This window comes from Ascaphus truei, chromosome 3 (genome assembly GCF_040206685.1).
Source record: "Ascaphus truei isolate aAscTru1 chromosome 3, aAscTru1.hap1, whole genome shotgun sequence".
Taxonomy (NCBI): domain Eukaryota; kingdom Metazoa; phylum Chordata; class Amphibia; order Anura; family Ascaphidae; genus Ascaphus; species Ascaphus truei.
Window position 1 is genome coordinate 6891366 of NC_134485.1, and position 17470 is coordinate 6908835.

Sequence of the window (17470 nt, forward strand, 5' to 3'; positions counted from 1 at the left end):
CCTACCGCTCTCCCTCCCAGCCAAATATGATCTGTACCGCTCTCCCTCCCCGCATACATGCTCCCTACCGCTCAACCTCCCAGCCAAACATGCTCCCTAGCGCTCAACCTGCCAGCCAAACATGCTCCCTACTGCTCTGCCTCCCAGCCAAACATGCTCCCTACCGCTTTCCCTCTCAGCCAAAAATACTCCCTACCGCTCTCCCTCCCAGCCAAACACACTCCCTACCGCTCTCCCTCCCAGCGAAACATGCTCCCTACCGCTCTCCCTCCCAGCCAAACATACTCCCTACCGTTCTCCCTCCCAGCGAAACATGCTCCCTACCGCTCTCCCTCCCAGCCAAACATGCTCCCTACCACTCTCCCTCCCATCCAAACATGCTCACTGCCGCACTCCCTCCCAGCCAAACATACTCCCTACCGTTCTCCCTCCCAGCGAAACATGCTCCCTACCGCTCTCCCTCCCAGCCAAACATACTCCCTACCGCTCTCCCTCCCAGCCAAACATGCTCACTGCCGCACTCCCTCCCAGCCAAACATACTCCCTACCGCTCTCCCTCCCAGCCAAACATGCTCCCTACAGCTCTCCCTCCCAGCCAAACATACTCCCTACCGCACTTCCTCCCAGCCAAACATACTCCCTACCGCTCTCCCTCCCAGCCAAACATACTCCCTACCGCTCTCCCTCCCAGCCAAACATACTCCCTACCACTCTCCCCCCCAGCCAACCATACCGCTCTCCCTCCCAGCCAAATATGCTCCCTACCGCTCTCCCTCCCAGACAAACATACTCCATACCACTCTCCCTCCGCTCAAACATACTCCCTACCACTCTCCCCCCCAGCCAAACATGCTCCCTACCGCTCTCCCTCACAGCCAAACATACTCCCTACCGCTTTCACTCCCAGCCAAACATGCTACCTACCGCTCTCCCTCCCATCCAAACATGCTCCCTACCGCTTTCCCTCCCAGCCAAACATACTCCCTACCGCTCTCCCTCTCTGCCATACATGCTCCCTACCGCTCTCCCTCCCAGCCAACCATGTTCCCTACAGCTCTCCCTCCCAGCATACATGCTCCCTAGCGCTCTGCCTCCCAGCCAAACATGCTACCTACCACTCTCCCTCCCATCATAACATGCTCCCTACCGCTCTCCCTCCCATCCAAACATGCTCTCTACCGCTCAACCTCCCAGCCAAACATGCTCCCTACCGCTCTCTCACCCAGCCAAACATGCTCCCTACCGCTCCCCTCCCCTCCCAGCCAAACATGCTCACTGCCGTACTCCCTCCCAGCCAAACATGCTCCCTACCGCTCTCCCTCCCATCCAAACATGCTCCCTACCGCTCTCCCTCCCATCCAAACATGCTCCCTACCGCTCAACCTCCCAGCCAAACATGCTATCTACCGCTCTCTCTCCCAGCCAAACATGCTCCCTACCGCTCTCCCTCCCATCCAAACATGCTCCCTACCGCTCAACCTCCCAGCCAAACATGCTACCTACCACTCTCCCTCCCATCCAAACATGCTCCCTACCGCTCAACCTCCCAGCCAAACATGCTACCTACCGCTCTCCCTCCCAGCCAAACATGCTCCCTACCGCTCTCCCTCCCAGCCAAACATGCTCCCTACCGCTCTCCCTCCCATCCAAACATGCTCCCTACCGCTCTCCCTCCCATCCAAACATGCTCCCTACCGCTCAACCTCCCAGCCAAACATGCTACCTATGCTCTCCCTCCAAGCCAAACATGCTCCCTACCACTCTCCCTCCCATCCAAACATGCTCCCTACCACTCTCCCTCCCAGCCAAACATGCTAGCTACTGCTCTCCCTCCCAGCCAAACATGCTCCCTACCACTCTCCCTCCCATCCAAACATGCTACCTACCGCTCTCCCTCCCAGCCAAACATGCTCCCTACCACTCTCCCTCCCATTCAAACATGCTCCTTACCGCTATCCCTCCCAGCCAAACATTCTCCCTACCGCTCTCCCTCCAAGCCAAACATTCTCCCTACCGCTCTCCCTCCAAGCCAAACATGCTCCCTACTCCTCTCCCTCCCAGTCAAACATGTTCCCTACCGCTCTCCCTCAGCGCCAAACATGCTCCCTACTCCTCTCCCTCCCAGCCAAACATGCTCCCTACCGCTCTCTCACCCAGCCAATCATGCTCCCTACTCATCTCCCTCCCAGCCAAACATGCTCCCTACTCCTCTCCCTCCCAGCCAAACATGTTCCCTACCGATCTCCCTCCAAGCCAAACATGCTCCCTACCGCTTTCCCTCCCAGCCAAACATTCTCCCTACCACTCTCCCTCCCAGCAAAACATACTCCCTACTGCTATCCCTCCCAGCCCAACATGCTCCCTACCGCTCTCCCTCCCAGCCAAACATACTCCCTACCACTCTGCCTCCCAGGCCAACATGCTCCCTACCTCTCTCCCTCCCAGCCAAACATACTCCCTATCCCTCTCCCTCCCAGCCAAACATACTCCCTACCCCTCTCCCAGCCAAACATGCTCCCTACCGCTCTCCCTCCCAGCCAAACATGCTCCCTACCGCTCTCCCTCCCAGCAAAACATACTCCCTATTGTTCTACCTCCCAGCCCAACATGCTCCCTACCGCTCTCCCTCCAAGCCCAACATGCTCCCTACTGCTCCCCCTCCCAGCCAAACATGCTCCCTACTGCTCCCCCTCCCAGCCAAACATGATCCCTACCGCTCTGCCTCCCAGCCAAACATACTCCCTACCCCTCTCCCTCCCAGCCAAATATGCTCCCTACCGCTCTCCCTCCCAGCCAAACATGCTCCCTACCGCTCTCCCTCCCATCCAAACATGCTCCCTACCGCTCTCCCTCCCATCCAAACATGCTCCCTACCGCTCAACCTCCCAGCCAAACATGCTACCTACCGCTCTCTCTCCCAGCCAAACATGCTCCCTACCGCTCTCCCTCCCATCCAAACATGCTCCCTACCGCTCAACCTCCCAGCCAAACATGCTACCTACTACTCTCCCTCCCATCCAAACATGCTCCCTACCGCTCAACCTCCCAGCCAAACATGCTACCTACCGCTCTCCCTCCCAGCCAAACATGCTCCCTACCGCTCTCCCTCCCAGCCAAACATGCTCCCTACCGCTCTCCCTCCCATCCAAACATGCTCCCTACCGCTCTCCCTCCCATCCAAACATGCTCCCTACCGCTCAACCTCCCAGCCAAACATGCTACCTATGCTCTCCCTCCCAGCCAAACATGCTCCCTACCACTCTCCCTCCCATCCAAACATGCTCCCTACCACTCTCCCTCCCAGCCAAACATGCTAGCTACTGCTCTCCCTCCCAGCCAAACATGCTCCCTACCACTCTCCCTCCCATCCAAACATGCTACCTACCGCTCTCCCTCCCAGCCAAACATGCTCCCTACCACTCTCCCTCCCATCCAAACATGCTCCTTACCGCTATCCCTCCCAGCCAAACATTCTCCCTACCGCTCTCCCTCCAAGCCAAACATGCTCCCTACTCCTCTCCCTCCCAGTCAAACATGTTCCCTACCGCTCTCCCTCACAGCCAAACATGCTCCCTACTCCTCTCCCTCCCAGCCAAACATGCTCCCCACCGCTCTCTCACCCAGCCAAACATGCTCCCTACTCATCTCCCTCCCAGCCAAACATGCTCCCTACTCCTCTCCCTCCCAGCCAAACATGTTCCCTACCGATCTCCCTCCAAGCCAAACATGCTCCCTACCGCTTTCCCTCCCAGCCAAACATTCTCCCTACCACTCTCCCTCCCAGCAAAACATACACCCTACTGCTATCCCTCCCAGCCCAACATGCTCCCTACCGCTCTCCCTCCCAGCCAAACATGCTCCCTACCGCTCTCCCTCCCAGCAAAACATACTCCCTACTGTTCTACCTCCCAGCCCAACATGCTCCCTACCGCTCTCCCTCCAAGCCCAACATGCTCCCTACTGCTCCCCCTCCCAGCCAAACATGCTCCCTACTGCTCCCCCTCCCAGCCAAACATGATCCCTACCGCTCTGCCTCCCAGCCAAACATACTCCCTACCCCTCTCCCTCCCAGCCAAATATGCTCCCTACCGCTCTCCCTCCCAGCCAAACATGCTCCCTACCGCTCTCCCTCCCAGCAAAACATACTACCTACTGTTCTCCCTCCCAGCCCAACATGCTCCCTACCGCTCTCCCTCCAAGCCCAACATGCTCCCTACTGCTCCCCCTCCCAGCCAAACATGCTCCCTACCGCTCTCCCTCCCAGCCAAACATGCTAGCTACCGCTCTCCCTCCCAGCCAAACATGCTCACTGCCTCAATCCCTCCCAGCCAAACATACTCCCTACCGCTCTCCCTCCCAGCCAAATATGCTCCCTACAGCTCTCCCTCCCTGCCAAACATACTCCCAACCGCACACCTTCCCAGCAAAACATTCTCCCTACCGCTCACCCTCCCAGCAAAACATGCTCCCTACCGCTCTCTCACAGCCAAATAAGCTCCCTACTCCTCTCCCTCCCAGCCAAACCTACTCCCTACCACTCTCCCCCCCAGCCAAACATTCTCCCTACTGCTCTCACTCCCAGCCAAATATGCTCCCTACCGCTCTCCCTCCCAGACAAACATACTCCATACCACTCTCCTTCCAGCCAAACATACTCCATACCACTCTCCCCCCAGCCAAACATGCTCCCTACCGCTTTCGCTCCCAGCCAAACATGCTCCCTACCGCTCTCCCTCCCAGCCAAACATACTCCCTACTGCTCTCCCTCCCAGCTAAACATGCTCCCTACCGCTCTCCCTCCCAGCCAAACATGCTCCCTACCGCTCTCCCTCCCAGCCAAACATACTCCCTACCGCTCTCCCTCCCAGCCAAACATACTCCCTTCCGCTCTCCTTCCCAGCCAAACATACTCCCTACCACTCTCCCCCCCAGCCAAACATACTCCCTACTGCTCACTCCCAGCCAAATATGCTCCCTACCGCTCTCCCTCCCAGACAAACATACTCCATACCACTCTCCCTCCCAGCCAAACATACTCCCTACCACTCTCCCCCCCAGCCAAACATGCTCCCTACCGCTCTCCCTCCCAGCCAAACATACTCCCTACCGCTTTCGCTCCCAGCCAAACATGCTCCCTACCGCTTTCCCTCCTAGCCAAACATACTCCCTACTGCTCTCCCTCCCAGCCAAACATGCTCCCTACCGCTCTCCCTCCCAGCCAAACATACTCCCTACCGCTCTCCCTCCCATCCAAACATACTCCCGAACACTCTCCCTCCCAGCCAAACATACTCCCTACCGCTCTCCCTTCCAGCCAAACATTCTCCCTACTGCTCTCCCTCCCAGCAATACATGCTCCCTAACGCTCTCCCTCCCAGCCAAACATGTTCCCTACCGCTCTCCCTCCCAGCCAAACATGCTCCCTAGCGCTCTGCCTCCCAGCCAAACATGCTCCCGACCACTCCCCCTCCCATCCAAACATTCTCCCTACCGCTCTTCCTCCCAGCCAAACATGCTCCCTAGCGCTCTGCCTCCCAACCAAACATGCTCCCGACCACTCCCCCTCCCATCCAAACATACTCCCTACCGCTCTCCCTCCAAGCCCAACATGCTCCCTCCTGTTCCCCCTCCCTGCCAAACATGCTCCCTACCACTCTCCCTCCGAGCCAAACATGCTCCCTAACGCTCTCCCTCCCAGTCCAACATGCTCCCTACCGCTCTCTCACCCAGCCAAACATGCTCCCTACCGCTCTCCCTCCCAGCCAAACATGATCTGTACCGCTCTTCCTCCCATCCAAACATTTTCCCTACCGCTCTCCCTCCCAGCCAAACATATTCCCTACCACTTTAAGCCCCAGCCAAACATACTCCCTACCGCTCTCCCTCCCAGCCAAATATGCTCCCTACCGCTCTCCCTCCCAGACAAACATACTCCATACCAATCTCCCTCCCAGCCAAACATACTCCCTACCACTCTCCCCCCCAGCCAAACATGCTCCCTACCGCTCTCCCTCCCAGCCAAACATACTCCCTACCGCTATCGCTCCCAGCCAAACATGCTTCCCAACAAGGGCGAAAATGCCCTATGCAAATGAATTGATTAACACACAATTATCATGCATATTTAATTCTTAGTGTAACACCCCTATCCCCCCCACCCACCCCACCCCCCCAGCATGAGGGATAGACTGTACAGTGAAAAGGGAGTGATATTATACAGTCTCTGTGGCTTTAAACAGGTTGAGACCTGAATAAAGTGATGTCAGTGCTCAGCGGCTAACCTGGTGTTGTCAACAGAACAGGTTTTAGGATCCTCTCAGGGCAGCTGGATCTGTGCTGGCTTTGTTTGAGGAGAAGGAATAATTGTTAAAAGGCGCCAGGAACTATTCAACTGAATTTATTAACTAGAACACCTGCATATGCATGCATTCATGAAGAGGCACACTACTTGTGAACAGGACAGGCTTTAGCATCTCAGAAATAGTTCCTCCAGCTCCTTGCACTACGAGACACGTAGGGGCTCATTCCATTTAAGAGTCTTTTGCCCTGCCTGACTGTGGCAAAAATAGGATTAATCAGCGCATTAATAAAGACAGTACGCTCAGCTGATTAATCCTAATTCGCGTTGGGACTGAAGGGGTTAAATTTATGTGCACCACACATGTAGTATTTCCCGTCTATGCATTGTTTTCCCCTTTTTGCAGGCTAGTCTCTACCTGCAGTGCTGAATAACAGGAGCCATTCCATTAAGACTGCTAACTCAGGAACGGAGTGAGCCAGCACCCTGATTTTTGGTGTGCAGCCTCAGGGTAAGCCCACAAGCACACACATATTAAAAATATAACTGTAAGACAAGTGGAACATATATTTTTATTAAAGTGTATTACTGTGTGCCATTTTAAAAATCAGGACAGGAACTTTTTTCCTGTCCTCCTTTGTAAGTGAATGCATTAAGGAACAAATGTTATGCATCTCCTTCTCCTTGAGAGTGATGGATTTTTGCTAATCATACTAATTATGTTTTGGCAAGACATTGAAATGTATGGCTAAATAATGTCAAAATTGTCATGTTTCACATGTGTGTGCAAATTAAACATTTCTGATCTTTATGCAGATTAGACAGCGTGGCTTCAAAGTTCATTACTCAGCGTGAGATTCTGTTTCCGTTTAAAAAAACATATTTTTTTGCCGTAGTAAATAAGCAGGTCATATGATCATAAAATTGAGGAAGGAGAGATTTTTCAAAAAGTCTGTATTTCTAAATATGATGAATGTGTCTCCAGTATATACAGTGCCAAGACTGCGATTAAGAGATTAAAAGGTCACACACGGGGGTCGCATGGGTCACCTACTCTAGTTTCTCATCTTGCTCCAATAAAGCAGACAGCTTTAGGGCCATGTTTATTAAGTGGTTCCCCTCCATGGGACAGGCCACACTGCTGACACTTCATGGCTCATTGAAATGAATGGTGTCTTCAGTGATATAAAGTCTTATAGAATAGCACCCATTCATAATTAGCCCTAATATGTTGCGGATCACTTTACCAAGCATTGTTTGAATTATTTTACAGTATTTGGTCTACCACTTTTTTTTTTGACACCATTCAGATTTCCAGCGAGACCCTTATCCTGTTCCTTTTTCTCTGAAGAAGGCTTTTCGCATGGCACTTTCAATAATATATTTTATATAATACAAAATGATCTGCACAACTCAATGTATCTTTTGTTGTTGTTCAAAATAAATACAAGTCTAAAAGTCTACATGCCCCAAATCTTCAGCAGCCTTCATGTGCTCATTTTTTTTGCATGGTTTTGCATTTTGTTTTTTTTACAGAACTGTAATTGTCAACTCTACTACTTTTTCAAGATCCTTCCTCATTGCTTTCAATCATGTTTAATAAAGGTTCTGGGGTGTATATAAATATTTTGTTTTATATATATATATATATATATATATATATATATATATATATATACACAGTAGCGGCCGAGCTGAGTCTACAGCGGTCGCCACCGCGATGTGGGGGAAATGCGCAGGCAGACGGCGGCTTGTTGTGGTTTTTCCCTGGCGCGTGCCGCGCGTCACGGTGGAGCCGGTCACACGTGCCAGGGTTCTCCGGCATCCCAGAAGGCTGCAGAGGAAGCAGGGGGAAGGGGGAAGCTGCGCAAAGCAGAGGCGCAGCCAGGGGGAGCAGCCAGTGGGTTGGAAGGGGAGGGGAACAGCATTCTAATTTTGCACGCGGGGAGGGGAAGATGCGGCTGGCGCGCGGCCAAGTTTGGCGCCAGCCGGGCGCCAGCCGAAAAAAGCCCCGGTCAATTACGGGCAAATGTTAGACTCAGATGTGCTGCAGCAGTATATATATATATATGTATGTAACGGGTCTTCCCTGTGAATACAAACGCTACTACCTGCTGTGCAACCTGTGTGGCTCTCAGGAGCCTAAGCCTCCGCTTGGGGAACCTGGGGTACATACATACTATACATCTCGTGGTGCAACGCCTCCACCTGGGAGGGATCCCAACGGTGTGGGAAGGAGCCCTCACAGGAAACAATCACACAAAGCGAACAGGTGTAAAACAGAACTGGCTTTACTGCATAGCATATACGTATTTGATCACAGCATCATACATAACCATTTCTCCTCTCTAGAGGAGCCACATATGGCGTCACGCAGGACGCTAACCTCTATGCGCCACGCGGACGCTAACCTCTATGCGCCACGGCAGACGCTAACCTCTATGTGCCACGGCGGATGCTACCACCTCTAGGCGTCACGGCGGACACTAACCTTCCAACAGTGATCCCACCCTGTGTCCAGTAACCCCCACCCAATGTCTCGCGCTCCGAGGTCATATACCAATGTGCATGTGTATGTGTGACTGCGCAGCCACTATGTCTGGTGATAGGCCTGGTTGGTGCACGTGAGTTGTGGGTTACCTGCCCGGGCTCCAGCCACGGGTGCCGCTATATCAATGGGGATTCGCCCGATCCGACGTTGTCCTCCACACCGCGTTGGGTGAATTCCAGCGCGGATAATATCACCTTAGTCTTAGGGTCTTTGGTGGCGTTCTGAGCCCAGAACCCACCTCGCAGGGCCGCACGCTCAGCACTGTGTCCCTGACTGTTCAACCAACTAATGGGGCAGTGTCCCTATCTAGGGCCTGTCCCTACAGCTCCACAAACTACACAGTGGCTCAGGACCTAACTGGGACCTTGGGGGCTGCTGGCCTAATGCAGAGGGTCACTGACCCCTGCATTCACCTCTTTCCCCTAGCTGGTCCGGATCCTGACTGCCTGCGTAGCTGCAAAACCCCGCGAAATGTATCTTTCCTCTTGCAAGGCAATCCTTCAGCCCTATTGGCTCCCTGGAGTCATGTGGCTCTGCCCCTATGCACCCTGGGGGCTGGCAGTCCTGTCTCGCGCATGCGCGAGCTATCTGGGGCCTCTTGCGCTGTCTTGGGCTACTGCGCATGCGCAACAGACCTATGCATGGCGGCGCCCTGCTTCCCGAGCCGCCGGGACCCTCGCGACGTGACCGCGGTCTTAGCAACGGCCCGATCGCGTCCCCGGCAACCGGCCCGATCGCGTCCCTAACTACCAGGTATGCGCGGCTCGCGCGCCGGCCCCCCCTCACTCCCTCGCACACAGCGTCTGGGCCAGAAGGGAGGAGGGGGTCAGCCACAACAAGGGGGACCTGGCTACATATATATAGTATATATAGCAGTATATATATTAATGGGAGTAAATGAGTGCTAAAGCTTTGCACCATCTGTGGATCTATGCCTGAGTGTGTCAACAATATGAGTGGGGGTTAGCTAAATTATGTTTGTTGGAGATTTAACAAAGAGCAAATGTTTTTTCCTGTTCGTACATTTTTGTGCTGAGCTCAGAATTTGTAGCCAACAACTGCTGACAATGGCTGATTGATATTGTTTAAATGCTGCGTGAGCTGACCTGCAATAATACTGCAATTGCAAAGCAGCTCAGATAAAATGAATAGCCATAGGCATATTTAACGAGACTGAATAATAATCCATTGATACATTTTTTTTATCACTTCTTTCTACAAAATGTTTAATTAGGGTTTTGCAATGAAGTATATACTGTATATCAGAGAATGGAAGAACTGGCACTCCAACACTCCAAAAACTGAGTTTAATACTCAACATTTTGTCTCTCCATGAAACCTTTCTCAAGAGCACAAACCAGTTAAATAGTGAACATAGAAATACCCCACTCCCACCCTATCCGGTGGTTAAAAAACGTGGAGAAAATAATCAATAAATACCTAGTGACGTCCCCCTGTTGATGTAAGTGGAGCCGTGAATCCTAGTGGGGATTGAGGGGCCGAAAACACAAAACGGAAAAGTCTGCAAGGCTTGTACTATAGGGTTAACATCAGCATACTGTACCATAGATAGCAAATTGCTCCTCATAAGTGGATACATTAATATAAGGCCTCGGCCAGGGTTCCTGCTGGCGTGCGGAGGCACGCTGAGGCTCAGGGAAAGCGGGTGCTTTCCCTGGCCTTAGACAGCGTGCCGTCCGGGGGCGTGTCGGTGGCGTGTCGGCGGGCGGGCCAGTGACGTCACGGAGCTGGTTCGCCCTCATTCGGTGAACCGCTCACGTGACCGGCCCTGTGCTCCGGCGAGCGCTGAAATTTAAAATTCTGCTAAGACCTACGCTTCTGCAAGCGAGCCCCTACTAAAGCCGCTCTCATTGCTGGCTGTAGGGGCTCACAGGTAAGTACAAGCGCGCCTCAGCACGGCGCGCTGACCATGTGACCATGCCCGAGGCCTAAGAAACATTGAAATACAACAGAATGGGGGGCACTAGTGAGACTTTGGCTAACAGCTCACAGGATCCTCCCTATATATCCAGCTATTATAGCCCGAATTTCAAAATAAGAATTCCCCTGAATCTCTAATTCATAACCCTAAAACACCGGTGCACCATCTGTTATGCCCTCCAGAGGCAAAAATAACCCTGCTCAGGAAGTTTCCAGGTTCTTTACCAGAGGCCCCACGAATAACATGGAATCCAAAGATGATGGCTCACTCTAGAGACTCTCATGCGGCCTCAGAATCAGAGCAGAGAAATGTGGAGATGAGAGATGTCACAAGGAAAGATAGGGCAGCATTCTCTAAAGACACCAAAGGCTCGTTTGAGGCAGTTTTAGAAAAGGACATTGCGTTCTCAGGATGGATATTTCCTCCCTAAATGCTTGAACCACAGCCCTACCACAGAAACTAGGTGAATCCCTCCGATACAGCCGATGAAGTCTTGCAGCTACAAAACAAGGTGACAACTTTAAAAGACACCATGAAAGACCTTGAAAACAGGTCCAGGCTCCAAAGCCTCTGCATCATGAATATACCCATCTGTTCCTCCGGATGCCCTACAGATCTATTTAAAGAAACTATTCCAAATCCTGATGCTTACCACGGAGGAGCGCTCGCTCATCATGGACAGGGTTCATTGTTCTTTCGGACCCAGGTTTGCAGACTCTAATAGATCCAGAGGAAAAACACTCCAACGCACAGCCAGAAATAGAGTGGGTCCCAAACGAAAAATGCTAGTAAAAATTAATCTTTATTGGTCCATGTTAAAAACCGGAGGTAAGTACCCTCCTACGCGTTTCGTACCTGCTGACCGATGAGAGCAAATGTAACGGGTATTCCCCCTACCCCAACCGCATATAGAGTGGATGTGAGGGGGAACCTATATGTTACCAGGTGTGGTGCGTATACCTGCAGGTTCACAGGAGGCCTGAGCCTCCGCTGATGGGAACCTGGGGTGCTTCTCTGGAACGTTCTCTCGTCGGTCAGAGCCTCCACCTATGTAGGATTCTATAGGAATTTAGAATGGCCCTAGCATAGGAACCCACCCAAAAACCACATACACCAGGGTTATGGCTAAAAGGTTTACTGGACGAGCAACACAACACAATAGTATCATATATAACAGTGCAACAATATCAGCATACACAACAATATATGCCACCCTCTGCCACTAGCTGTCAGCTATAACCTTGCCCCTTAACTGGGCTATAACCTTCTTAGCCCCTAACTGGGCTATACCCTTATACCCCCTTCCCAACCCCGTGTCCAAAGAGTCCAAGCCCACCCAAGTGTGTGAACAGGCCTGTCACATGTGAGGAGCAAGTTAAAGTTGGTGCATGTGTGGAAGGTTGTAAATAGCTGCCCAGGTGTGCCTGCACCTGGGTGTCTTCGGAAAGGATCTACCGGCGCCGCTTGGTCCAGCGCTGATCTGTACCTCCGTGTGGGATGGGGTCCAGCCGGACATCCCACAGTAAGGACAGTCTCAGGATCAGCAACACAGCATACAGGAACCTGCAGCAACACTATCACTGGGTCCCTGCACTACACAACTGCAGCAGGGTCTCACTCTGTCCCTGCACTAAGGAACATGCAGCAGGGCCTTTCCCTAAGTCCCTGCCTAGCACACAGCTGAAAGGGCACAGGGTCCTTACCTAAGGGCCTGTCCCTATGAACACCCACCCTCACTAGTGGGGAGTCAGGGCCTCAACTCTAGCCCGGGGGATTTCTGGCCTATGGCAGAAGCTCGCAGTTCTGCCCCCCTTCCTTCCCCCACTCTCTCCTCAGCCTCACTGCCTCATGTGCTTCACACTCTGCTTCCTGACTCTGTACACAACAATGTAACCTTCTCCAGCAGGAGAAGCTGCAAGCACCATTGGCTGTCTGGCTGCCTGTGACCTAGGTGAAAGTGCAGTCCCCAGAGGCTGTTGGGGATTGTAGTCTTTTATGGCCCTCTTTAACATTGGGACCGCGCGCGCACTGTGTAATGGCCGCTGCCGCTGCTAACTGCGCATGTGCAAACTGGGGGATATCCCCGACTAGGGAGCACCTCTTCTCACTCCCTGTAATGGCTGCCGCATCGCATCTGCGCATGCGCGAGCCTAACACCAAACGCAAGATCGCCGCCGTGTCGCTTCTGGGGCTATACTGCGCGTGCGTGAGCTTCCGTGCATGCGTGAATGCTCACAAGGTGGCGGCGCCCTGTAGCTGATGTGGCCGGGAGCCCCCGGTAATGCGATCACCCCTGCTACTGCCCTCTCGCTGTTGCAGGTAAGAGAGAGAGAACTGACTGTCTGGGAGCCAATAGTTTATAGAGCTGCTTGTAGCTCTGCTGTTTGTGCTTTATCTGTCAATTCTTCTATCTAGAGACATGCTAACTTCCTCCAATTCTGTTTGCCATTGATTCTTTTCAAACTTTAAAAAAAAGTTAGATTTGAAAAACGTTCGCAATGGACCGAATGATTACCCAGTGACCAATATATTTCCCGAGTCATTTATATTTTATGTGGACACAAGATACCTGTGAACACACCTGAAATACATGGTAAATAAGATAATTTTTTATATGTGTAGCACGTGTTCTCCCCCCTGCCACGGAAGATCTGGCCACTGCATGGGTGATTTCCCCCGGTGCTGTAGCTCACCTGCTGGTTCAGGAGCTCTGAGTTGCTCTGCGGTTGGAGTTTGGGAACAGCAGCAGGGCAGGTTTTCTCTTGGTTCTACTGTGCAGCGCCTCCATCCCATGGGGATCCTGCAGGACTGTATCGGGGGACTGCGCGGGGGAAGACGCACACTGAGTGACACCCATAGAGGTAGGTGTCGTGGTATTATGAGATGACCGAACTTTATTGTTTTAATAATTTAATAATTGTATCTATCAGAAAAGGTTACTATTAGACACCGGTAGAAATCTATTACGGTTTTATGATCGATTTCATTATCGTAATGTTAAGTTCAGGCATTTCATGCCAAGGCGCTAAAATACGGGTGACTAATGCTTCCGACAGACCTTACCGGGTCAACGGGAAAAGTAAATGAAATAAGGGACAATCCTCTATATACAGGACATATGGCAACTCCAGGTGCAGTCAAAAGTAATATGCATATACCTTACATTTAAGCAAATTGATGCTTTAAAAGGTAGAAAACCCACCTAGTTCAATATACTGCGCCTGCAGCCCATAGTGCGCACGAGCGCTGCGAGCGACCACGCGGGCGATGTTTGAAAATACAAACAAATGTGTTTTTTCTGCTCGATGGATGCGTCACGGCCACGTCACGCGATGGTTCAGCCCAAGAGGGCGAACCAGCCTGGTGACGTGTCCGCCACACCTCCTGATCGCCTTCGCCTCAGTGCATGTTTCGCGCAAGCTACAGGCGCGCGTGATGTCACACGCTCGGTCGCGCACACCGCTACTATAAATCGCGGCCTAAGTGTAGGAGGGAGAGATGAAGGAGAGGCAGAGGAGAGAAACAGTTCTGGGTTTCTAGTGTACCTGAATCTGCAGAGCTACAATCTCTCTGTTCCAGGTGCACTGGATTAGTTATCCAGGTGGCTCCTCCTGAAAAGCATGGCAGGGGGAGAAGCTTCTGATTCTGCCAGCTAGCGAGGGAGGCTGGGAAGTGTTTGATATAAGGGCCGTTCTATAGTGCCGGGACGTGCTACGCAGTGCGCGCGCACTGCAGTTATAGATGGCTGAGGTCAGCCAGCCCTTCTATAAAGGGCCGCGCACAGCAGACAGCGGGCAGCCGACAGACAGCGGCGAAGACGGGGAAAAGATGATTTTGCACCGCTACCGGCGCTCGTATGTGTGTGTGTGTATGTGTGTATGTATGTATGCATGTATGTGTGGATGTGTGTTTGTATGGATGTGTGTGTCAATAAGTGCACAAATAAAATAAATAAATATTCAACTTTTTTTTTTCTTTACAAAATTTTATTTAGGACTTCCTTTCACTCACACAACCCATGCACACACATATACTCACACATATACTCACACATACACACACATACACAGTACCTGCAGCTCCCGGCTCTATAACAGGGGAAAGCGTGTGGCACGTGCACGCGCATTCGCACAGTCACGCGCGCGCGCACGGCCGCATGCAGTATAGAACGGGCCTAAGACAGGTGTGATTTATTAATCAGCCTGCTGCAGCCGGGCAGACTGGACCGGAACTGTTACTCCCAGACACTACAAATACAGATCATCAGTTTCCATTCTTACAGAGTTACAAAGTAGATGAGGTTGAAAAAAGACGTACGTCCATCAAGTTCACCCTATGCTAAATTTAGACAACAGATACTTTATCCTATATCTATACTTACTTATTGATCCAGAGGAAGACAAACAAAAAACCCCAGTGTCATATCATCCAATGATATCTCATAAGGGAAAATTCTGAAAATATACTGTATGTTATCAGGTGTCTCAAAAAAATAAGCACTGTGTTTGCCATACAGTTTTATGGGTAACTCATGCCCACTCATTATAGACACATTTTATTACAAATAATTGTGCAAAACGAAAGCATCAACGGAAGTTTGAAAAACGGTATCGGGTTTGCTACCAAAAACCCAAGTAACTTTCAGTTTATGTTACAAATGTAGTTCTAATCACCGTGTTGGTCTTGGAGAAATACAGGTGGTTGTAGGTTGTGGCACCTTAAGTCAGAGCAACATTAGAGTTTTTTATAGATTATATTATAGTGTGCCGAGCTTTCTTATAGATTTCTGCTTACAAGGTGAGACTTTAAGAAGAAACCTATGACTTTCTGAAAGCTCTGTACATTATCTTATAGTGCAGGGGTGTGCAAACTGGGGATGCGCCCCCATATATTTTCTTGGAGGGGGCATTGCGCTTACAGAGGCCCTCACTCTTCCCAACAACATTTAAATTAAATACCGGCAAAGCACTTCAGGCCTCTAAGTCCCTTACCTTGTCTCTGGCGGTTTCGGGCAATGCCTTGGAGAAAAGGTAAGGGGCAAGGGGGTGGGGGGGGGGGGGAAGAGCAGGCAGGGGACGCAGACAAAAAAGTTTGCACACCCCTGTTATAGTGTATAAGGAGGAAGAGTGGTATAGAAAATCAATTATGATTAAATAAAATTGTATGGATCCTACATAACACTGTTAATATCTGTTCACACAGAAATCTTGTGGTTGGGTATCTATTTGATTTTGCCTTCAACTAATATAATACATCAATAACTTGCCACTGCATGTGCAAAACCTTAGTAAAAAAACAAATCGTCATTATTTCACATAAATGTAATATTAGCTGTTGAAACAATTTGAACTAGAGAACAGGAAAAAAAATAATCAAGAAACAAAAGCATAGCACATGTTATAAATCACTGATTTTGTATCCACATCAAGCACAGAGTACAGAAATCAGGGAGATTCAGGGATTCCTTCCCAAAGTGTCATTGCCGACTATGCTAAAAATCACAGAGACGGACTTCAAATCTGAGCATCAGTGAGAGCGGACAGGTCCATCTCTAATCAGAGCATCAGTGAGAGCGGACAGGTCCATCTCTAATCAGAGCATCAGTGAGAGCGGACAGGTCCATCTCTAATCAGAGCATCAGTGAGAGCGGACAGGTCCATCTCTAATCAGAGCATCAGTGAGAGCGGACAGGTCCATCTCTAATCAGAGCATCAGTGAGAGCGGACAGGTCCATCTCTAATCAGAGCATCAGTGAGAGCGGACAGGTCCATCTCTAATCAGAGCATCAGCGAGAGCGGACAGGTCCATCTCAAAGCAGAGCATCAGTGAGAGCGGACAGGTCCATCTCTAATCAGAGCATCAGTGAGAGCGGACAGGTCCATCTCTAATCAGAGCATCAGTGAGAGCGGACAGGTCCATCTCTAATCAGAGCATCAGTGAGAGAGGACAGGTCCATCTCTAATCAGAGCATCAGCGAGAGCGGGCAGGTCCATCTCTAATCAGAGCATCAGCGAGAGCGGACAGGTCCATCTCTACTCTGAGCATCAGTGAGAGCGGACAGGTCCATCTCTAATCAGAGCATCAGCGAGAGCGGACAGGTCCATCTCTAATCAGAGCATCAGTGAGAGCGGACAGGTCCATCTCTAATCAGAGCATCAGTGAGAGCGGACAGGTCCATCTCTAATCAGAGCATCAGTGAGAGCGGACAGGTCCATCTCTACTCAGAGCATCAGTGAGAGCGGACAGGTCCATCTCTAATCAGAGCATCAGTGAGAGCGGACAGGTCCATCTCTAATCAGAGCAGCTTACAAAGCAGCTGGAAACAAATCTAAGCGAATGCAGCCTGTGTGAAGGGAAAAACAAATGCCTTACCTTCCATCTCATGGTGATCTGTGCTGCAGCAGCAGTGCTTCCACTTTCAAATATACTGTAGGATTTCCTGCTCCCAACCCTGAATTTCCTGGTGAAGAGATTAAATTCCCTGGACAAAAATCCCTGACCAAAAAGTTGGTGAAAAAGCGAGTAGCGTAGTAGTAACAGTTTGAATGTAAAGGAAAGGAAGACAGGAGACAGCTCGTGTGCTTCCCTTCTTGCTGTGCAGTGTTCTGCAATTACTATGCATGTAGCATGCTGCTTCCAACACCCACACACCCCTGTATGTGAGCCCCACCTCAAGATA

The 17470-nt window shown here is 51.2% G+C and overlaps 1 protein-coding gene across 1 annotated transcript in view; it reads right to left on the bottom strand.

Moving 5' to 3' along the window:
- The window catches only part of LOC142491267 (CD226 antigen-like), a 53707-nt gene extending 36314 nt beyond the window's left edge, over window positions 1-17393 (bottom strand). Inside the window, exon 1 of the mRNA XM_075593570.1 lies at window positions 17164-17393. Coding sequence (XP_075449685.1) covers window positions 17164-17175 — 12 coding nt within the window. The 5' untranslated portion in view covers window positions 17176-17393. The remainder of the gene's footprint in view (window positions 1-17163) is intronic.
- Between the last annotated feature and the right edge of the window lie 77 nt (window positions 17394-17470).